At 37.2% G+C, this 25,293-nt stretch overlaps 1 protein-coding gene across 1 annotated transcript; it reads left to right on the forward strand.

The window, feature by feature from the left end:
- The first annotated feature begins 1,001 nt into the window (after positions 1–1,001).
- On the forward strand, positions 1,002–23,359 carry rbm38 (RNA binding motif protein 38). Its single transcript, XM_084098532.1, has 4 exons — positions 1,002–1,626; positions 8,960–9,083; positions 14,086–14,140; positions 21,477–23,359. The coding sequence occupies exons 1-4, from the start codon at positions 1,417–1,419 to the stop codon at positions 21,784–21,786; spliced, it is 699 nt and encodes a 232-aa protein (XP_083954658.1). The 5' UTR covers positions 1,002–1,416; the 3' UTR covers positions 21,787–23,359.
- Positions 23,360–25,293: the final 1,934 nt, after the last annotated feature.

Here is a 25,293-nt window from a genome sequence, read left to right on the forward strand (position 1 = left end):
TCTAATAAGAGATGGTTGACGCAGTTGACAAGTTACTTATAGTTAGTAGAAAATGAAAAGTGTAAGCCTTGTTTTTTCTTCCATTTTAAGTCTGTGGATGAGGCAGGTAATCATGTTGGCTCTTTTCATACTTTATAACTGAATAAATGTTAGTGTTTTCACAATGAACAGATTTATGCTGATTCAAAGCAATTTGAAAAACATGGATTTTGAAAAGATGATTATTTAAATAAAATCAAATTGACACAAATAGTTCATATTAAACTATGCCATTACTTTTTTGAGTGCAGAAATCTTACCTATTTTACTGATAAATATGCATCACATTAAGTTTATTAGTTTGTTTATGATAAGTTTTTCAAATAGATTGCAATTTTGTATGCAATCCAAATGCATAAATCGTAAATTTAGGCCTAAATGTTTTTTGAGAGCAAACAGCCTTTTTAATAAATGATGCAAAAAAATGTTTTGCTTTTGTTGTTTCTAGTAAATTTTCTATATATTTAAATATTCTTTTAATTCTTTTTAATTCTTTTAATTGCATCTACAACAATGCAAAATATACTTCTAATCTGAATCTGACATACAATTTTGTTATAATTTTTCCTCGTTTTTCTTTTTAGCAGAATACTAAAGAATTATTTTCATTTAAAGATTTAAGTTTCAGGAATAAGATTTTCAATTGCAGACTTTCTGGTCTCAGACTTTTGGACCCCATGCACTGCCATCAATGTACCCAGATAATAACATCAACCATTTCAAACACATGGAGACCTAATGCTCGGAAACAATACATTGACTTTCAGTGGTCATTACATGGGTATCTCAATGGATAAATATGTTGTGTTGGCAATTGCATAAAGAAATACTAATGCACCAGGTTGTAAAAAAACAACAAAACCCCTAATATTCATTGCAAACTCAAGTATAGAGAATACAGCAGTCAGTCATCAAAACCACACGGAAGACTCAAAGCCACAGTTTCTGCAGAGGCTCAGAACAAAGGCAGGTGCAGTTTGGAAACAAGGTGAGGCAGAGGAAGGGTCTGTGAGCGTCAGGAATAGGAGGGGTGCTTGACTAGCATCGCATTGGATGTGGAGGCAGGAAGGTGTGTGTGTGAGTGTGTTACTGTAGTTGAGCGGCACGAACGAGCGAGCGAGCGAGCGTCAGTCCGTCAGTCACCTGCCGCCCGCTAGCCCTCATTGTTTCTCCGCTCATGGACTAGTGAAGTAGTTTGGCACATGACGGAAAGCAACGGGAGCCACAGTTGTTTTTTCCAAGCCAAAGGACTATCTACCTCGCTGCCTTCGCGAACATTGTTAGAGTAGCAGAAGAAGCGTTCGTTATTTATGTTTATTTATATTTATTTATAACCCGCGCGTTTCGTATCTACACTGCACTGAATTTCGCGCCCCAATGCTTTTACATCAGTTCGTGAATGGGACGTTGGAAACGATGTATCCCAGTATTCAGAAAGACACGACTTTCACCAAAATCTTCGTCGGCGGTCTGCCGTATCACACCACGGACGCGTCGCTCCGCAAATACTTCGAGACTTTCGGCGACATCGATGAAGCCGTGGTAATAACGGACCGACAAACGGGGAAATCCAGAGGATATGGCTTTGTAAGTACATATGTCTTATATCAGTTGTAGTTGCTGTATAGTCTATAGCTAACTCTCAACAGCTTGTCAAATTAACGCGAAGAACAACACTTTGCCTTTGTTGGGTTTTACTCAGTCCGTTCAAATTTTACTCTGCGCAACGTTTAACTAGGCTATGTGCACTATAGTGGCCGTGTTATGGATTGTCGTGGAAATTTATAAAACACATTTGATAGGAATAAACGCGACTTTGAGCTGTTGTGGACCGCAGTTGTGCTTGAGCGGTTGTTGTGGACCGATTCTTGAATCAATTGTTCTTTAGAGTCGGATTGTTCAACGTAGACAACTGAGAAGTGAGCTTTTTATCAACACACTACAAAATAGAGTTGCTTTCAATTGCTAAATTTCATGTGAAAAAAAACAAAAAAAACGGACCATGTTATAACATTGAAAAATCGCTGAATGCGTTCTTTTAACCGGCTCTTTGAAACGAACTGTCCAAAAGAACCGATTCACCGAAATGTATTAACTTCACTAGAACGACACGCTCGTGCGCGTGCGGTCTCTTGGTGACAATGCAACCGTCGTGTGCCGTTGGCGCATGTCTTTTGTTACAGTTCTGAGGAAACAAAAGCCAGCGTAGATCTACAGTAAAAACTCCATCAGCAGCTCAATGAACTGCGTGTTTGAGCTCCAACATGGCTCTAAATTGCCGTGAAGCATATCCTAGTAACAAATGATGATTTGTAGGCTTAGAATGAGCCCTTTTTAATAGGCCTAAATGTTTTTCCACCTAGTCCGATTTGGTGCTGCTGAAGGATCTTAAATGTAATCCTTAGATATTGAGAGCTTTTCGGGGGCACAATATGTTCTTACATTGCATTGCTCCACAAGTGTGTGTGGGTGTGATGTTGAGAGTCACATGTGGGACCATAAGTGGATTATTTCTAAAAAAGCATGTCATCAATTATCTTCTTAGCGTCTTGGATGAAGTTTGAGAGCAGGGTCTCAGATTTCTGTCAAGTGGCCCCTTTCAAATACTTCTTTTAAGCTTTGTAAGTGGAAAGCATAGTCCGGTCCAAGGGTTTATCTGCTGTGATATGCTGCAAAGCCAACCTCTGCTCACTTAATATGGAGGTTATTATGAGGGGCCCAGAGGAACGGCCCTAATGACCGTTTGTTCAGCCAAGCACATCTGACTGCATTTATAACATCAAATGAGTGGCTTTCCCTGTCATTGCATTATTTTCTTTCACTGTATCTCTTTGCATATATGCAAGCCTTAAAGTCCCCATGAAACCAAAATGTAAGTTTTTTGGCTTTTAGTGTGAATATGTTAGTCTTACAGTTATCTATAAGCTAGTGTGCTCCAAAACAATCACAAAATTTGCATTTAGAAGATATAAGCATCCAAAACTTACAGTCTCACTTCCTCCAATATGGGTCAATGATTTTGATGACATCACTCTGCACTTCAGCTTCTAATCAGATTTACTGTCCAATCAAATGCTTTCGAGAATCTAAAGCTCCGCCCCTACATTATAAATAGACGCCGAAGCTGGACTGAAATCTGTCACTTGTTCACACATTTACTAAAGTGAATGGCATATAGTGCACTATATAGGGGAAACGATTTAGATAGTGTAAATATGCTTCCCATTGGGGCGAAGTCAATGAAGTCTGGTTTCACCACGCAAACCGCCACTGCTCCGGTCCAGAGACACGATAAGCACAGAGCGGATCGGTTAGAGATTAGGAGGAAACTGCGGCTTTACCGAGCTCAACGGCTCTGCCCGAGGTGTGATATTTAAACGAAACACTATTGGCTATTTTTAAAAAGGGGAGGAGCTGTTCAATATGACCCGCCCTGTCTTCCTGTTTCAGTGGAAATTACATAAACACATTGAATAACACTACGCATTTAAAGGGACTTCAATGGACCTTTAAAAATGTATTATTTATGGCAGTAACATGGTAAATTGATGTTTTTGGTGTAATATAATACCATGATGGTATAACATACCATGCAATGTAATATAATAAAGTAATGCAATACATGGTTTGATATGGAATATCTTAAAAGAACACCTTGGTACATTATCAAATCACTAATTTGTTTAATACTTTTACATCAAAATCAGCACAACAAACTCTACTAGGATGCAAATTTTATTATTTTATTTAAAAACATAATTATCTAAATGTTTTACATTAAAGTGATTAGAACAAGTTATTTTTCTTTACAATTTTTTTTTTTTAATATAATGCAAAAACCTTTTTGGACCTGTCTTCTACATTTGATAAAAGTAAAATGTAATTTCTTAATTTTTTTCTTTTGTTTTGTGAATATGATCTGCACGGGTTTCGTGAGTTTCGCTCATATAGATCTCTTTCTCCATTTCTCTACTAGAGCGTCTGTGTTCACTGGCACAGAACTGTATCGTGGTTTGCCTTCAAAAGCAGTTGGAAAGCACAGATAAGGCCGCACAGTTTCACTTCATGCTTCTTTTTTTTTTTTTTTTTTTTTTTTTTTTTTTGCACGTCATCTGCGAAGGTGTAAACATGCACATTAGATAAACCAAGGGTGTGAGTGTGAGAAAGGGAAGGAAATAAAGAGACTATATGAGAGTGAGCGATAAATATCTGGTGGCTTTGTCGTGAATGATAGTCTTTAATATGCTGGCTGATACACTCCCTGTGTGGGAGGCCTTGTCTTAAAAGCTGTGTTCTGGAATAAGAAAAAACGAGGGAGGGTTACCAGAAGAGTTCCCAGAAGATTACAACACAACCCTAATGTTTTCCCAACACGATCACTGAGGCTTGTCGCCTCATTTGCTAGCCGCGTTTTGTGACTACTGAGATAATAATATGGTGGCAGCTATGAGTGTGTGTGTGTGCTTGTTTTGTTCGTGTTCAGTCTGAGACGCTCTCCACACAAGGGCACTACAGAAATGAAGCGTACACTCTGGTGTTTACCTGACAGAAACCAGATCCCACGAATTCTCTTCCTAACCGCTCCGCTACTGCTCTGGCTGTATTTCTAGTTCCACCAGCCCTGGGGAACACAGCTGCCACTGGGTCTCCACAGGGTGGGGCGTGCATGTGTGTGTGTGTGTGTGTGTGTGTGTGTGTGTGTGTGTGTGTGTGTGTGTGTGTAGCAGCTCAAACCTAATATTGCAGCCTGCTGGAAGAGCATTTGTCACAGAGACCCGAGCTGTGAAAACAAGTCAGCAGTTGAGGCTGCTCAACCGCCTCACTAAAACACCCATAGACATTTTCTACTTAGGCAAACTGACTTGGTATTAATAACATGCTTGTACTTTTAAGATGAATTCTGCAAAGAGTTAAATGTGGTTTATAAGAGCCAATAAAAAATAGACCGCAATAGACAGTAGAAGAATAAACAGTATTTTTGATCAGCTGATAAGATGAACTGCACTGGACTCAATATTGGTTAATCATGTCAGTTTATTTTTGCATATAGTTCTATGAAATCATTTCAAAGAGGTTATTCTTTCTTTTAATTCTGTTCAAGTTTATTTGTATAGCTCTTTTCACAACACAAAGCAGCTTAACAGACAATGCATGTTTCACTGTTACAATAAGTATTCCTTTATCACAATACTTGTAGCTTAAGGATACTTATTAAAGTTTAAGGATGACATAAGATGTTATTAAGGCTATTTGGGCTGAATTTATGAGGGTTTATAAGTGGGTTTAAAAATGTAGGAAGAAATAACAGTGAGACAATGGAAAATAAAAACATATGCAAAATAATTACATTTCTTTTTTTCATTTTGAAAAACAATTAGGCTATATATATATATCAAAAAAGTATATGTATATATATATATATATATATATATATATATATGTGTGTGTGTTTATATATATATATATCAAAAAAGTATATATATATACATATATATATATATATATATATATATATATATATATATATAAAGTATATGTATATATGTTTATATATATACAGTGAGGAAAATAAGTATTTGAACACCCTGCTATTTTGCAAGTTCTCCCACTTGGAAATCATGGAGGGGTCTGAAATTGTCATCGTAGGTGCATGTCCACTGTGAGAGACATAATCTAAAAAAAAATATCCAGAAATCACAATATATGATTTTTTAACTATTTATTTGTATGATACAGCTGCAAATAAGTATTTGAACACCTGTCTATCAGCTAGAATTCTGACCCTCAAAGGCCTGTTAGTCTGCCTTTAAAATGTCCACCTCCACTCCATTTATTATCCTAAATTAGATGCACCTGTTTGAGGTCGTTAGCTGCATAAAGACACCTGTCCACCCCATACAATCAGTAAGAATCCAACTACTAACATGGCCAAGACCAAAGAGCTGTCCAAAGACACTAGAGACAAAATTGTACACCTCCACAAGGCTGGAAAGGGCTACGGGGAAATTGCCAAGCAGCTTGGTGAAAAAAGGTCCACTGTTGGAGCAATCATTAGAAAATGGAAGAAGCTAAACATGACTGTCAATCTCCCTCGGACTGGGGCTCCATGCAAGATCTCACCTCGTGGGGTCTCAATGATCCTAAGAAAGGTGAGAAATCAGCCCAGAACTACACGGGAGGAGCTGGTCAATGACCTGAAAAGAGCTGGGACCACCGTTTCCAAGGTTACTGTTGGTAATACACTAAGACGTCATGGTTTGAAATCATGCATGGCATGGAAGGTTCCCCTGCTTAAACCAGCACATGTCAAGGCCCGTCTTAAGTTTGCCAATGACCATTTGGATGATCCAGAGGAGTCATGGGAGAAAGTCATGTGGTCAGATGAGACCAAAATAGAACCTTTTGGTCATAATTCCACTAACCGTGTTTGGAGGAAGAAGAATGATGAGTACCATCCCAAGAACACCATCCCTACTGTGAAGCATGGGGGTGGTAGCATCATGCTTTGGGGGTGTTTTTCTGCACATGGGACAGGGCGACTGCACTGTATTAAGGAGAGGATGACCGGGGCCATGTATTGCGAGATTTTGGGGAACAACCTCCTTCCCTCAGTTAGAGCATTGAAGATGGGTCGAGGCTGGGTCTTCCAACATGACAATGACCCGAAGCACACAACCAGGATAACCAAGGAGTGGCTCTGTAAGAAGCATAAAGGTTCTGGCGTGGCCTAACCAGTCTCCAGACCTAAACCCAATAGAGAATCTTTGGAGGGAGCTCAAACTCCGTGTTTCTCAGCGACAGCCCAGAAACCTGACTGATCTAGAGAAGATCTGTGTGGAGGAGTGGGCCAAAATCCCTCCTGCAGTGTGTGCAAACCTGGTGAAAAACTACAGGAAACGTTTGACCTCTGTAATTGCAAACAAAGGCTACTGTACCAAATATTAACATTGATTTTCTCAGGTGTTCAAATACTTATTTGCAGCTGTATCATACAAATAAATAGTTAAAAAATCATACATTGTGATTTCTGGATTTTTTTTATTTAGATTATGTCTCTCACAGTGGACATGCACCTACGATGACAATTTCAGACCCCTCCATGATTTCTAAGTGGGAGAACTTGCAAAATAGCAGGGTGTTCAAATACTTATTTTCCTCACTGTATATACATATATATATATATATAGTTTTGATCCACTTCAAATATATATTAAAATGCTGTCAATTGATTATAAATGATTAAATAATTAATCAAATTAGTCTGTAAATAATTAGCCTACAATTAATTGCACCTAACATTAAAACTTGCAATGTATTTTTATATTGTAACACATAATACACACATTGAATCTCCAAATTAATGTAGAAACAACATAAAGTTGGTAAATTCTAAAAATATCGTTTTTGTTTTCATTGTTTTTAACCCATGTAACCTTTACATAAGTATCTTTCCTTTACGTATTTTAATAAATAAGGTTGTTGATGAAGCCAACATTTTACATACCAGTAAAGTGCAAATAAATACACTAGAACAAAGATACAAATGAAATAAACATTTCTTTAAGATTTTCAGGTATGTCTGACAGTATTCAGGTAAGAAATTCTACAGAAATTTACTAAAGTAATCAAATGTAAAATAACACTACATAGTCTTCACTGTATATATTAAATATATATTAATCATTATTAAAGCTGCAAAAGTTTTTCAGTAAAGAGCAGTGAGTGATTTTCTACTTTTCTTTTGTTCTTTGATGAACATTAATGACATGGACTGCAGCAGGTTTATTAGGCTGCTGTCACTTTAAGAGCTAATGCACATGACCCGGATCTGACACCCATCCGATGATCTCCTCAGGTGCGCTGACATCAAAGTAAAAAAAACTTGCCAAAAACCGGCATTTTGACATAATTTTGAGAGTTTTTTGTCCATTCAAGTGCAAGAACACTCAAAAGAGGACTCAAATCGGCCTTGATCTTTTGAAATAAAAGAGTTTAATCTTTTAAAACATTTAAGACTTCAACATTTCCTCTCTAGTTCAAAAACGGATTTATGGAGATTAAACTGCAAAATCAAATTGTTCTGAATTTAAAATGAAACGAATATATTGAACATAACAGACATGATATTTGCTTGGTGCTGTTAGTGATTTCACATGTGAAGGATGTGTTTCTTAAAGGCACAGTGACCAAAAATGGATTGAGTAATTCTAAGGCTCAGAAAACGGTCAAAGAATGATTAAATATTAGGAAAAAAGAAAGTTAATGACTCCTTTAAATATCAAATCAAATAGCGTGGCCAATAAATTGCACTCAGTCATAAACTTTAGGAATGTAACAATATATTACAATACAAAAATGCAACAATATGTATCGTGGATAGTGACAATATATATTGTGTATAGATTACCAAAAATAAAAATTACTGTGTGAGAAAAGTTTTTAGAGTTTTAGTGTCAGTACTACATTAATCTACTATATATAATGTTGAATATAATGAATAATAATGCAGTGGGGGAATATTTGTGGGTCCTGATAATGCCAAATATCTTCTGTTACTAGTAAAAGTGGCCTACATTTGAAATATATCTAGTCAGTGAAAGAGTGCAAACATATTAGTCTAAAATAATTCAATATTTTCAGCTTCAGAATCATGAATATGCTGGTGTCACCACTGTCCTGTGCATTGGGTTACCAGCCCCAAGTCCAAGCCTATTCATTTACACCCACAATGTAATACCAAATTTAGCATTTTAATCAACAGTACATTTTTTGTTAACATTTTACCATGTGTCTTGGAGTATCGCAATAATATCGTACCGTGAGTTCAGTATCGTGATATGTATCGAATCGTGACATGAGGGTATCGTTACACCCCTAATAAATTTGTGTCTGTATTTTAAATTTCTCTTTTCTTTTTCAGGTCACGATGATAGATAAAAGTGCAGCCGAGAGAGCTTGTAAAGATCCCAACCCTATTATTGATGGCCGCAAAGCTAATGTCAACCTGGCGTACATCGGGGCCAAACCACGCAGCCCACTGACAGGTAAATACCAGACATAAGCCTTAAACTTCTTCAAATGACGGTAATTATCTTTTAAATACTCTAGTTAACTATAATTGCTCTGTCACTTTTAAAGGTGAGCGGTGTTATTTATGCATCACAATAATGCAAAAATAATGCCTGTTTTCAAACTGGTTTTCCGTCTACCAGGACATTTTCAGAGCACTTCATGCTTCCTTCATTTTCCAGCAGGATTTGCACCTGTCCACACTGCCAAAATAACAAAAACCTGGTTCAATGACCATGGTATCACTGTGTAATTACTGTGTGATTTCATGTAATATTCTATTTTTTTGAAATCCTGTTTTCGTGGGTTTTATGAGCTGGAAGCCCAAATTATGTACAAATAAACAACTAAATACTTGAAATCGTTTAAGTTGTGGGCCCTGAATCTATAATCTATGGAAGTTTAACGTTTTGAATGGAATTATGGAAATAAATAAACTTTTCCATGATATTCCAATTTTTTGGAAAGGGTCTGTAATTAACATTTCACTGTTTTGAAAGTGATTTATTCTATTCTGCTGTATAAGAAATGATACACTACCCCTTTAAGAAATGAATTCTAAAGTTGTTTGAAGTTCTTCTTCCCTTATACGGTAGAGAAATTGTTGCAGCTTTTTCCTGTTGACTCTGATGTATGTTTTCATCATAACATGCCCTCAGAATCATGATGGTGTTTTTACTCTGCACAAATATACTACACACACACACACACACACACAAGCACAGATTCACACAAACTCAAACTCACACTTATTTTAACAGTTTGTTTGACGGGTTAAGCCTGTCGAGAATTTACTGCCATCCTACATTTGCATCTATGCATGTGTGTGAACGTGTTGGCAGAAAGTGATATGTTTAACTCAGCATGTCTATCTGTACGTTTAACCTCCAACTTTGCATTTCTCTGGCTAATATGTCTGAAAAGAGGAAGGGTATTGTCAAGAGAACTTAAAGCACATACACCTGTCCTAACACACTGTATTCACACAGGAACAGAGGATATTTGGGCCTCTGCTCTTGTTCTCATCCCAACATGTCTGAAACGGCAGTCCTGTATCGCTCGGTCTCTCGCTCTGCCGTTGTGACCGTTGTCACGTACCGGTTTTTTCCTTTTCTTTTCAGACTAATATGTTATTCTGGGAAACATTGTTCATGCACTTTTTTTGTATAAAGGTCAATGATAATACTTATATTATTTAAAATTTTGGTTACGTTCTTTAAGTTACATTTTTTCATCTAATATTTATAATTTATTTTATTTCAGCTTTGCTTCTATTTAAAGGTGCAGTCTGTAAGAATGACAACTAGTGGTCAAAATAGGTACTGCAGTCGTTTCTCCTGCCGCCTGCTCCTCAGACTGGACGCTCACACGGGTTGCCAGTTTGAGCAAACGCAACAGGAACAGGCGCAATGGACAATGAAAAATGGCAAATTGGAAACGAACCGAAACAAAGACAAACACATTTCAAAGTAAAATAACTGGCTGTAGAAGTGTTTTTCAGAGAAACGAGTATGTGAACTCAGCATGTTTCCTCAATATATGCAAACATATCATGGTATTTTTATGCTTTAGTAGAGTGAAAAAGTTACATACAGCACCTTTAAAGGAAACGCTTTTTAATTGTTTACGTTTTATTCAACTCTTATGTTGAGTATACTTTGTTTTGACCGATTTTTTTTTTATTATAAAAAATATTAAAAAAAACAAATCTGCTTTAACAATTATTTTCAAAACTTATGCCAAGCTACTGGTGGCAAAGCCTTTTACACCACCTAGACAATTCTGACTTTAAGCTCCGCAAAAATTGTTGAAATAAAATTCAATTCCTAAACTTTTCCTGGCCATTGATGGAATTCTTCGGCAATCCATGTTTTCACTGTTGTACGGTAGGAGGCGCTATTACACATCTTCTCAGAGAATCTCCGGATCCAAAAGTAAGTGAAGAAGAAGCAGAAACAAACGATGTAGAAGCATTTAAATCAAAACTGCCTAACATTACCTAATGGCTCTGTTCTTTCTTTTGATATGTTGTATGTTCAGATATTCATACAAAACAAATATTATCGGTGCCATGAAAGTTTTGTGAAAATGATCAAAACTGCGGATACTGGCTGGAAACTTAGAAAGGTATATTCAAGCCATGTTCTGTGTGGATTGCATTTTTAATGTATTTTTTAATAACATCAGTCCAGACACAAAATGTAGCCTAAGTCAAGTCATTGGCCCATGTTTAATGGACAGAGATTTTTTTTGATAGACATAGAGAAACACAAGTTGAATTATATTCACCATAAGGTTTGTGTAAATCCTAAAGTGTGTTTATGCAAGTGCTGCAGTGCTGTGTGAAGAGACTGTTGAGCCGTGTGTGTGTGTGTGTGTGTGTGTGTGTGTGTGTGTGTGTGTGTGTGTGTGTGTGTGTGTGTGTGTGTGTGTGTGTGTGTGTGTGTGTGTGTGTGTGTGTGTGTGTGTTGAATGGCCATCCAGGCGAGAGATGTTTCTGATCTGTGTCCGGGCAGATACACTGTTACGCTGGAGAACAGACAGCCTGGAGTTTTTCACATGAGCGACTTCATGAGAGCGTGCAGACAGGAAGAGAGGAAAAACAGAAAGAAAAAAACAAAAGTGCATATTGGGTGAATGGAGAGAATGAGTGCCAATTAAAGCCTAAGGAGTGTGTGTTTGTGGAGGACGCAGAATTACAAACATGCATCATGAATGTCAAATTTGACAATGAATGACTCTAAGGACAAATTTCCAGAGAGGATAGTGAATTAATTCCATTCAATTTCTTCTGTTTAACAGACATTAACCTTAATTCACTGCCAAGATGTCTTTAGTGTTCTGGGTTCAAGATGTGAAGCTCTATCGACACAGCGACTTAAACAACAAAAGCATGTGTACAGTAAAGGACTTACAATGCGAGTCTATGGGGCAAGACATTTCAGAGGTGTTTAAAGCAGAAATATGCAGCTTGTATTTTTGTTATAGTACTTATTATTAATGGTCAAACAATGTTGTTGTTTTTTATGGCCAATGCTGATATCTTAGAGAGCAGGGTGGCCGATGGCTGATATGATATCATGTAGTTTAAAGTAACACATGCTGCACTGAAATGTATTTAATGCCATAATATTTAATGAATTTAGAAATAAATAAAAAAAGGAATGAATATAAAAAAGTCTTATAATATAAGACATAAGTATTAAAGAAAGTAAACTAATAAAGATGCAGAAAGTAAGCTCTTGTATGTCTGTGCTCTGGCGCTGTCAAAATAAAAGTCCTGTTTCTGACACTTATCGGCCAAACAGTAAAACTAATTTCAGCTTTAACTCAGCATGTCTATCTGTATGTTTAACCTCCAACTTTGCATTTCTCTGTGGCCAATAAATCTTCTTTTAAGTGGTGGGATACTGTTGTAGGCAGATGAATCTCTGGTTATGTTTTTCATAACAACCCCTTTCTGGTGTCCTTGTGTTTTTATGTGGTCATGACATATTTTGAGATTAACTTCAATATTATTAACTTCATGTTAACACAAACAATGATTAGGTCTTATTTCTATGTTTTTTTTGTTTTTTTTAAATTGTGTATTTTAACATGCCTTGCAATGTCTTGTCCCATAAACTTCCATTATAAGTGCTTTACTCTACAAACCATGTTTGTTCATTTTTACAAACTGAAGAATGAGGTGAAAGTATTTTCTGTAATCGACAGTATGCCATGAAAGAGCTTAGTTTCAAATCTGGAACATTCTTGTAAAGGCCGTAACACACCAAAACTAGGACTGAAGATTTACAAACCGTTAAGAAAGCGTAATTTTGAATATCAGTCATGCTGATTTTCTTCATTCCAGGCGGCTCATGTTGTTATGCTAAATATTGAAATGCTCAGATGATATGTGACCCTGGATCACAAAACCAGTCATAAGTCGCACGGGTATATTTGTGGCAATAGCCAACAATACATTCTATGGGTCAAAATGATTGATTTTTCTTTTATGCCAAAAATCATTAGGATATTAACTAAAGATCATGTTCCATGAAGATATTTTGTAAATTTCCTACCGTAAATATATAAAACATTTATTTTTGTGAGTGAATGCAGCACAATCGCGAACATAAATGGACAACTTTAAAGGGGATTTTCTGAATGTGTCGATTTGTGTGCACCCTCAGATTCCAGATTTTCAATAGTTGTATCTCGGTATTGTCCTATCCTAACAAACCAATCAATGGAAAGCTTATTTATTCAGCTTTCAGATGATGTATAAATCTCAATTTCAAAAAATTGACCCATGTGACTGGTTTTGTGGTCCAGGGTCACATGATGTAAAATTATAACAGCCTTCGATCTGTACCGTCTTGACTTCTTTATTCGCTTTCATCATTTCCGCTTTTATTCTCGTGCACTGACTCGTTCGCTAAACTGAACAGCCAATCAGAGTTTTCTCTCTCACCGACGTCGGCCCAAAAATACCCTCGACGATGACAAACTGGGCCGGCCGACACTCAACAGCTGCCCGACTTTGGCCGTCTGTCAGCTTGGTGTGTCAGGGCCTTAAAGGAATAGTTATCCTAAAAAAAAGTTAATTATTTACTCATCTTTCCAAACCTTGTGTGCTGTTTATCAGTGAAACACAAAAAGTGGATTTTGAAGAATCGTCACTTATTTTCTGTCCAACAAGGACCCAAAAAACCCACTAAATCTGATTAAAATGGCATATTTGATTAAAAATCTGCAGTTTAAGGAAAGATGAATCTTGACTGACTATAATAAAACCATCGTTGTACTGAAAAAGCTGATATTTTGTAAGTAAATGGGGTCCAAAACAACTTTTTTTCACTAGATTCACTAGACTAGTTCCACTAAATAAGGAAAGTCCTACTGACATTGAACTTGTCATGATTTTTTGATGAATTGTCGCTTTAACTGTCAAGACACTGGTCGTTGAATGTTGCTTTTCTGTTGTTGTCACAGGATACTCTTCTGGAGTACAGCAGGTTCATCCAGCCCTGATCCAGAGGCAGTATGGGTAAGCATTTCTTCTCATTCTGCTAATGTCAGGCTTGAGGGAGAACCGTTTCTGCATAAATAACATGAAATCCTAGCCTGACCCCTTAGAAATAGTCCTGTCAAAACCGCAGTTTGATTTAGCCCAAAACTGTCAGTTACTCCTAATCTGGCTTCTTCTGCTCATATATCCCGTTTCAGCTCGTCTGACTCCCTGTAAACCTCAGATCTCAGGACATGAGCTGTGAACGTCAGTGCACCATTTGTCATGTGTTTACAGTGCCGGCTGCTTTTCTCTCTGCGGTTTATTTTCATCTCTCTCTCTCTCTCTCTTCCAAATTCTCTCTCACACTGTCAGTGACACTGTCTGGGTTTCTCACTTTTTAAGCTGTTCCCGTTTCTGTGTTTCCCTCTTGGTTTCTTTCTGTCAGTGTTTCTCTTTCCTTTGCTCTCTCAGCTCTCGGTCTCTCTTCCCTATCCTGTTTGACCTGTTTGTCTGTCAGTTAGGTCACCACCTGCCTCAAGTCTGCTAACCTGCCAGGTGTTATGCAAAACAAACCTTCATCTCTCTCTTTCTTTGTCTTTCTCTCTAGCTATACACATCTTTCTTGTTCCCTATCCCACCCACACTTCTCACAAACATCTGAATCATATTTTTACCTCTAAGTACATTTTAAAATAATGTCATTATTTACTCATGTCATTCCAAACCTGCAAGATTTAACTTTTTCTACACAAAAATGACCTACTCCTAGTGACACTTTTTTTACTTTTATGTTTTTTACTTTTTTGTGCTTTTTGGAGATTGACAGAGAAAGAAAGAGCTGCATGATATTATTAACTTCTATAGAAAATATAGCATACAAATAATAACAATAACACTAGTAATGATCTATATCGTGTAAATGTTTGGGGTCAGTAGGATTTAAAGAAATTCATATTTTTATTCAGCAAGGACACATTGAACTGAACTGAGCATAAGAGACTTCTTTCAACAACATTTAAAAAATCGTACCGACCACAAACTTTTGAGCGATAGTGTTTGTTTCTTATTGTTGCAGTGTAAGAAGTATTTGGTCACTGTGTCAAAAAAACACATGGACTATTGTTGTGTAAACAGACAGTCAATTTTTCTTGTATCAGTCGTAAAATTAAATGCAAATACAATTCAATCACTACCTGAATTTTTCAGATGGGAATGAAGTTGTAACTCTTGTAAATAACCAACCTCTGTGTGTACAGAGCGAGATTTAGCACTCAGAAGAGGAGTGTGTGCCGTATTTAAACAGTGTGTGTACATAGTGTAGCCTATTTGTCTTTTTTATGCTAGTCGAGGGTCTTGTCCATATCTGTGGGGGTCTCTCTTTAAACTCACTGTCTATGGGTTAACCTTTGGTTTGAACAGGTGTCTTATACCCATTGTGGGTCTGTTTGCATTGTGAGTTAAAGGGACAGTTCACCCCAAAAATGAAAATACTGTCATCATTTACTTACCCTCAGGTTGTTCCATGGCTTATAACGCTTTAAGGGAAACTTTTTTTTAAATCCCATTTGTCCAATACAACTAATTTTTTATACAAAAATACAACAAAAAAACGAGTAAAGGATGAATTTTAATTTTTGAACTATATCTTTAAGGTTAATGAGATTGTCTGATGATGTTTGATGAGTATTCGCTCTGAACAAAGCATCCATTGTCAGGTTTGAGACGTGCTCTGGGTTATCATCACTACTCAGTTAGCTTAGTTAGTGAGTTGTACATGGCTGGGTTGGCACTCTCGCCATCTGTTGGCTGGCATTAGAGGGAGTTTTTGGTCTGGGGAATAGGGTGTTGGTGTTGGGGTTATCCTGAGGTTGCAGGCTTTGGCAGGGTGCTAGAGATGGGGATTACGGAAGTGGAGGGTGCTGCTAACAAACCCCCTGTGGTTGGGGGTTGGGGGTTGGCAAACACACAGCATTGTGGGAGGTCTGCAGGTTTAGGGAGCTCTGCTGAACTAGCACAATGAGGATCAAACTACTTGAGCATCTGAGATACACATACACACACGTCTCTCTTACACCTTTGGCTTGTCATGTGCTCCAAGTCTTACCCTGCGTCCCATGTCCATACTATCCAAGCTAAATAGTATGTGAGATTAAAATAAGTATTTCCAAAAACATAGTATGACTGAAAAGAAGACCCCGGATTGTCTACTATTTCTGGTAGATTTTCGATTTGTGGATCTATGGACAGTCTAATGGATAATATTGCCCACAACCCATTGCGCTTTGGAGGAGGATTCGGTTCAGAACTACAAACATGAGTAAAACGTGTTTAAAAAACTACAAACATGGCAGATGTGCGCGGCCGATGGTTAAGTAGAGGTTAAAGGGGTTTGAGTGACTAATAATCAACATTTAACCTGTCAGATCAACGTGCTGCGTCTTTTCTCTCCAATATGGTAGGAAATTAAGTGAAATGAAATGTGGAAGACGTTAAATGTGATTGACAGGCCAGTTTACGTGACAGGATACGCGTAACGACCGTTAAAGATGCAATTTTATGACGAAGTAGTATGTCCCAATTAAGCTTGTCTACTCTTGTGATACACACTCAAAACTCTTTCTTCACAAAAAGAGTTCATACTTTTAGGGTGTAGTAAAAGTAGCTGAATTGGGACAGAGCATGATACATTCACTGACATTTGACCTTTATAAAAAAAATTGGCGACATTCACACTACTGTAATAGCAAGCAGTCATGTGACATTGTTGATAATCTTGTATTTATGGTTTAATTGTCACTTAATCATACACAACCATTCAAAAGTTTGTGGTCTGAAAGATTTTTTTAAAATGTTTGTGAAAGAAGTCTAGGCTCACCAAGGCTGCATTTATTTGATTAAATATAGTAAAAATAATAATAATACTGTGAAATATTATCACAATTTAAAATAGCTGTTTTCTATTGTAATATTTTATAATTAGTATTTTAAAATGTAATTTATTCCTGTGATCAAAGCTGAATTTTCAGCATCATTACTCCAGTCTTCAGTGTCACATGATCCTTCAGAAATCATTCTGATATGATGATTTAATGCTCAAGAAACATGTATTATTATTGCTATTATCAATGTTGAAAACAGTTGTGCTGCTTAATATTTTTATGTAGAAACCAACATACATTTTCTGGATTCTGTGATGAATAGTGTTCAAAAGAACAGCATTTATTTGAAATATAAATCTTTGTTACATTATAAATGTCTTTTCTGACACTCTTAATCAATTTAATGCCTCCCTGATGAATAAAAGTATAAAATATATTTTAATCCATTTTCTAGATAGAAAGATATAAATACTATTTATTTTGCAAATTATGCATATTAATGCCAGAAATGTCACACAAGCACTCATTTTAGCAGCGTTACATAAGTAAGAGTGACGGGACACGGGTGGCCCTCGCCCAAATTGCCCCCTTCACTAATTTGTCAGTAATTTAGTGATTCCACAGTTTGTTTCTGTGTTTGCCTGGTAAGACATGACCTTTAAAAGCCCCTGTGTCTCTCTGTCTCTTCTTGTCTTGCCCCCACCCAACAGCTGCGGCTGCTAAAAGTGATATTCTGCTCTGGGCAAACAAGATCATTCGTCCTTCCTCTTTGTCGTCATAATTTGCTCTCCCTTCCATGTTGCTTCTTTTCATTTCTCTTTGTGCTTCTGTTCTTTGTCGCTTTCATGCACAGGCATTTTTAAAAAGGCTTCCTGCATCCCCATATCAACAGAACCACCAAAATAAATTACAGATAAATACTCAAACCTACTAAAATGTATTGAATTAGCTATATCACAGCGTTTTCAAATACTCAAAAAAACTGCAGAATGTAGAATGGGGTCTTGTTTCATTGTTTGATTGGATGGAGGCAGATCTGAACATGAGCTTGTGGTCGATTTTAAGACTGAGCAGGTTTAAAGGGTTAGTTCACCCAAAAAATTTAATTCTGTCATTAATTTCTCACCCTCATGCCGTTCCAAACCCGTAAGACCTTCGTTCATCTTCTGAACACAAATTTTGATGAAATCTGAGAGTTGTGGCGTGGTGCTCTCGTGAACTCGTGTTGGAGATTATTTTTTTGTAAATAAAGCTGTAAATTGTCACTTGCTTTGCATCATAAATTTGAGGTTAAACCACTGGAGTCACGTGGATTACTTTAATGATGTCTTTACTACCTTTCTGGGAAAGTGGTAGTTGCATAGCTGTCAATGGAGGGACAGAAAACTGTCAGATTTCATCAAAAAGATCGTCATTTGTGTTCAGAAGATGAACGAATGTCTTACGGGTTTGGAACGACATGAGGGTGAGAAATTAATGACAGAATTTTCTTTTTTGGGTGAACTAACTGTCATAATACACTTCAAGCAAAATCGGGAAACAAACTGATCGTTCTATACAAAGTTTGATCACAGATGAAGAAAGTTCAACACTCTTACTTAAGCAATAAAAACAAAGAAAGCGAAACACAAATGTGACGTTTGCTTGGATCAACCATAATAACATTGGTTAATAAAGTGAGATTAAGTACATAAAGTATATTTGTGTAATTTAACATTTAATTATTACAGGTTTGCATTTTACATTTCACTGTTTTTATTCATTTTGAGGAATACTGAATCATTTTTTGTGAAGTGAGATGAGTAAATGCTCACATTTAGTCCAGAACTACAATAGCATCATGTTTACACACAGCGCACAATGGATTCACTTACTCACGATTTCTCTCAACATGAGGACAGGAGATCTGTCAGTTAATACATGGGAAAGCACAGTAACTTGCGTTACTTATTTGAAAAAGTAAATAAGATATTTTGTTGTAAATATATTACTTTACAAGTTACTTGGAAAAAATGTAATCTGATTACGTAGCTTGAGTTACTTGTAATGTGTTACACACAAAACTGCGAGACTGCCGAAGAACAAAAAGTGAGTATATCAGGGCCTTTAAAGGATTAGTTCACCTCAAAATGAAAATGTCCTGATAATTTACTCACCCCAATGCCATCCAAGATGTCCATGTCTTTCTTTCTTCAGTGGAAAAGAAATTATTTTTTTTGTGGAAAACATTTCAGGATTTTTCTCCACACAATGGACTTCAATGGCAACCAGAATGTTGAAGTTCAAATCAATGCCGTTTCAAAGGGCTCTGAAGTGCTTCAAAGGGCTCTGCACGATCCCAGCTGAGGAATGGGGTCTTATCTGGCGAAACGATCGGCCATTTTCTAAAAAAAAATAAAGATTTATATACTTTTTAACCACAATTGTTCGTCTTGTGCTGGTCTGTGACGCGCCACGTATTACGTCATCATGTTGGAAAGGTCACGAAAAAAAAATAAGAAAATAATAATAATAAATTAAAACAAAGATGTCGGACGATTTTGAAGTTGGAAGAGAAAATGAGATGGAATTTTTCGCCCTTCCCTACCTTTTTGAACCGGAGTACACAGACAAATAACTTAGAAAGATGACGTGACTCGTGACCTTTCCAACGTGATGACGCGTCGCAGACCAGCACAAGACGAACAACTGTGGTTAAAAAGTATATCTTTTTTTTTTTTTTTTTTGAAAATGGCCGATCGTTTCGCCAGATAAGACCCCATTCCTCAGCTGGGATCGTGCAGAGCCCTTTGAAGCACTTCAGAGCCCTTTGAAACGGCATTGATTTGAACTTCAACATTCTGGTTGCCATTGAAGTCCATTGTGAGGAGAAAAATCCTGAAATGTTTTCCTCAACTTAATTTCTTTTCCACTGAAGAAAGAAAGACATGGACATCTTGGATGGCATTGGGGTGAGTAAATTATCAGGAAATTTTCATTTTGAGGTGAACTAATGATTGGAGAAGTCTGGCATACGTCACCAGTGTGAAGTCTGTCATTTCAACAGAACATGGAGTTATTATATTTTAAATGAAAATGACAAGGTCAAAAAAAAAATTAACATGCATTGTTGAATCTTTCACAATAAGATTTTAAAAAAAAATGGAACATTTAAGAAATAGATTGAGTACATTTCACACCTCTTTTAATCAGCTCATTTATAAAGGCTCCAAGAACTAATAAGGTCAAGTAAAGATTAGGCAGCTGTCTATGCTAGCAGCACAATAGTTTTTGGAAGAGCTAAAGACACACTCATTTTCAGTTAATTTGCAGCAATGGGTTTGCCCTACTTTGTCAGTCCTCACACCCTTGTCAACTTTGGTCTTCTTTATTTTGCCTTGTCTCTCTCTCTGTTTCTCTCTCTCCTCTTCCTTGTCTCTCTCAATCCCTCTATTTCCCTGTCTGAATTAGCATTTGCTAGGATGAATAGGGTCAGTAAGGACGGCAGACTCAGTTGATTTGCCTACTCCACAAAGCCACTGTCAGTCCCTATAAATCATCCTTCAGCCCAGGACGGCAACGAATGACACTGCAGATGTGTGTATGCGCGTGTACGAAAGGAAGTGTATGCTGCTGCAGATGTGTGAGTGTGTATGATGATGTTGCTGGTTTTCTATATTTCGAGCTGTCTCTGCGACCCCTCTGGGTTCCTCTTTGTTTTTGAGGGTGTTTCGTGGGTATGGTGTTAGCATTGCCTGCGCCTCTGGTCTCTCTCTCTCTCTCTCTCTCTCTCTCTCTCTCTCTCTCTCTCTCTCTGTCTGTCTGTCTGTAGTGATTATTCAAGTTACATGATTATATTACATGATTATTCAAGTTAAAGCTACATTACACTACTGTTCAAAAGTTTGGGGACAGTAATATATTTTTAAAGAAATTAAATCAATCAAACGTGATGGTAAATACAATTATAATGTTACAAAAGATTTCTTTTTCAAATAAATGCTGTTCTTTTGAACATCATATTCTCGTCCTGGGTCGACGTTTCATTCAGTAAAGTTTGGCAGTTTTGAACTTATATGCTCTTTGGAGATTCTGGACTCTTTCAGAAGATGTACTAGCGCCCCTTACTGTATAACATTGAAAACATGGACAACTTACTCATGGGCAAGCACCACGCACATTAAAATAAAAATGTTTTAAAAGTGCTAACTAAAGGATAAAACAACAAAAAAGTTGTTGTTTTTTGTAAGATTTTACCTTTCTGTAAAAGTTCACTATGGAAGTCCATATTTTATTTGTCACTGAGTAACTATATACCATATAGTATATCGTGATGAGCAGCATTTACTGTGAATCGAGCCACTCTGAGACACTGCAAACTGGTGGATCATGAGCTGCTCGCGTGCAAATGAACACACTCTGAAACACACAGCGCATGTATTTAATCACAGCCTTCGCGATTTCGATAAGCCCTGGTTAAATAGTTAACACTCTCTCTGTGTTTCTGTTTGCAGACTCAGCCAGCCATATGTTTACCCTCAGGCCTTCCTGCAACCCAGTCTGGTTCTGCCGGCACAGGTCACCTCCTCCTCCTCCTCCACCACGACTCCTTACCTTGACTTCAGCACTGCCTACAGCCAGTACGCCTCCTCAGCCTTCGAGCAGTACCCCTACGCCCCTTCGCCAGGCTTCCTGAGCTACATGTACCCGCCGGGCACCCCCGGGCCGTCCTCCGCCTCCTCCACCCCGCTGTCCGTCGGAGGCGCCCCAACCGCAGCCTACATCCAGATCCCTCCTCATCAGCTCCACACCGACCGCCTTTAGGACAGGCCACAAGGACCGACCGGGTAATTCTGAAATTGCACTAGAACATCATCATCATCATTATGGGACAGGGAACTGTGACATCATCAGCCTGTGACTGGGGTCGCATACAAAGGGCTTCAAGTTTTTCTGCTTTTCATTATCCTTCAGTTTATGGACTTTTTCTTATGATTAATTATTATGTCATTATTGGTAGAAGATTGTTGCAGAACCAATATTAGATCGCGATTCAGATGGATTCAGGGAATGATAGGAAACGACAGGTTATACACACACTACCGTTCAAAAGTTTGGGAGCAGAAGGCTTTTTTTTCTCCGATGTTTTTGAAAGAAGTCTCTTATGCTCACCAAGGCTGCATTTATTTACATTTTTGCATTATTACAATTTAAAAGTGTATTGTCAAAAATTTGAATATATTGTAAAATGTAATTTATTCCTGTGATCAAAGCTGAATTTTCAGCATCTTTACTCCAGTCTTCAGTGTCAAATGATCCTTCAGAACTAATTCTATTATGAGGATTTGATGCTCAAGAAACATTTATTACTATTATCAATGTTGTAAACAGTTGTGCTTGATATTTGTGTGGAAATGTGATACTTTGATGAATAGAAATTTCATTAATTTGAACTTTTCTGATATTATAAATGTTTTTACTATCACTTTTGGTCAATTTAATGCATCCTTGCTGAATAAAAGTATTAATTTCTTTTTTTTAAAAGAAAAAGAAACATACTTAATCCAAACTTTTGAATGGTAGTGTGTATATTCAGTATACTGCATAAACGAATGACAGGTTTTTTTTAAGGTTGTATGTTGTGCATATATGCAGGAAGATCTATTAAGCACAAAGCCTTAGAGACTTATCCATTTTTCTTTTATAGAGCTGTTCTTATGACTCAGATGTGCTTCCCTCTCCCTGAGCAAAAACATGTGAATTTTTTAACCAGACTTTTTCCAAGATTAGATAACTTTTCTAGAAATGTAGCACTGCATAGGATTTGTAAACCTGCTTATCGCCGTCTATCGCCTCTGTCAAAGGTCTCTTTACTTCCTGTAGTTCCTCTTTCAATCTTTCAATCTTAAGTAGCTCCACTTAGATTGTTAACATTAATCCAGCATTCAGTAACATGGATGCAAGATGCGCTGTAGCTCGCCTGCGAATAATCATGAGGAAATAGACATTAAAACATTGAGTATTAATCATATTTTAATCCTGTCTTATACGTGATGCTTTTTAGACTGTGTTTTGGTCAATATCTACATCTGCTGAAAAGACAAAAGAAAGAGTATTGTGACAAATGTCAGTGGTTGCCATTGGTATCGCTCCACAAATGACACTACAGGACAAAATGCCAGCAGGAACATGCAGGAAAACATGAGAAAAGTCTTGGATTGAGAGGACTTTTGGACAGCGCAAGACGATATATTGCCAAGACAATCTGTTTGTTTTCACAAGAACAGTGTTGTCATTAATCTACCCTGCAACAACAAACTCAAAATATGAAAATACCTTACAGTGAAAGCCATAAGACCAGAACATGCAAAACAAGTAATAAAGTCATTTACAGAAACTGAGCGTCATTGATGTGGTTATTTTGACGGTTATGTACGGGTGGCTTCACTGTTCCACTTTTTAGATGCATTATTAATGATTCATTTTCATTCATATGCTTTTATTATTATATCTGTTCCTCAACTCTTTTCAACTTGTCAGTTGAGTTTGTTTCTATTCTTTGGATCTTCCTTTTTTCTTCTTCATACAAATTAATTGAGAAACACAGAGGTGTACATGTGCTTACGATGAATAACCAGTTTAATATCCATTTATGGCTGCTTCAACGGAAAAGCTGGAGCGAATCCAAGAGTTCATGGACATGCAAACAAATCTATGCAAATGAAGGGAATGGAGGGCATTTGGGCTTTATATATTTTTGTGAGTAGGCAAACTATCACTATGGAAACTACAGGAAGTTTTATGCATGAGGCCTCAGACCTCAATCCAAATGAGCACCTGTAAACGTCTTCACAAACAGCCCTCCAACCAGACCAAAAGCTTATATACCGGTATGCATTGTGCAATGTTCTTTTTCTTTTCTTTCTTTTTCTGGACAATAGGCCTTCCTTTTGTGAACCACCTACATGTCAAGTTGGAAAAATGAATACTGGCTGATTATGAACACATTTATGACCTTCACTTAGGCAAATGAGTGTTCAAATTAGACATATGACAGTTCAGGCTTTAGTTTAGACTTGTTGTCATCCAAAAAGTAAGAATGGCATACTGTATTAGAACAACACCAGGGTGAGTAAATGAACAGACCTGTTTTTTGCTATGCTGTAACAACACCATTAGGTGGAGAAAGTGTATTGACGGTCATCCAAAAGTAAGAGTGAATTCTGATTAAATGTTTTTTTGCAAGCAAAATATAAATTAATGCAGGTTTTTTTTCATTACATTAGATCAGATGCCTCATGTATAAAGCTGCAGTATAATCTTGTTTACGTTAAATAAACCTGCTCCAGAATTAGGGGAAAGTGGCACACAGTTTTACTCAGCAAGGCACACGGTCCGATGATATGATACAGAGATTGTTAATGATCATTCACAGCTATCAAATGTATCAAAAAGCAAACAAATGTATTCATTTTGATATGTACTGCAGTGATACTCAAAAATTATCTTGCTGTCTAAAAAGTATTTGTGTATGGTGACATTTTATGCTCGTGCAAGCATACTAAGTACACTAGGAGAAAGCATTGTGCGCTGATGTGAAGCAGCTTACATGCACCGTAAGATCCATGTGATGCAACAAATGCTTCACTACAACATATTTATAAATACTTAAATACTCACTTAGCAGCTGTTGCTGATGATTACCATGACATGTCTGCGCATTCACAATATTGGAAAGATCAACACCGCAGATGAACACATAAAAAATTAATTGGCAGATGCACCACAAAGTTTGGTTTGTCGTAACTGTCAGACAGTTCTACATTTGGAAATTGGGTAAAAAAAAAAAGTAAAAAGTCGAAAATAGGAGTGTCATGCTAGCAACATTGTAAACCTTGCTAGCAACATGTTTGCAATGTGTTAAATATTGCTAACAACATGGTAAATCATGCTAACATGCTACATCATGCTAGCAACGTGCTAAATCATGTTAGCAATATGTTAAATCGTGTTAGCAACGTGCTTAATCATGCTAGAAAAGCATAAATCCGAGTCTGAGGACATGGGCAGCTCTGGGAAGAACGTCATGGTTGCCATCTCGTAATTATGGTTACGACTTGACGTGAACGCAGCATAAGCTCATTGTTTTGGTTCAGAAGGGAAAAGGCGGCTGCTGTTTGTTTGCGGCGCTCTGTGACTGTGTGTCTACAACTCTGCATCGCTTTACTCGATGCGATGATGGCGTGTGATGTCTGCAGGTGTGGAAATACATGTTGACAGGCAGGTAGGACATTCGGACCGAACGAACACTTTATGATTCTGAAACTTCCA

The sequence above is a fragment of the Abramis brama genome (assembly GCF_963993115.1).
Source record: "Abramis brama genome assembly, chromosome: 22".
NCBI lineage: Eukaryota > Metazoa > Chordata > Actinopteri > Cypriniformes > Leuciscidae > Abramis > Abramis brama.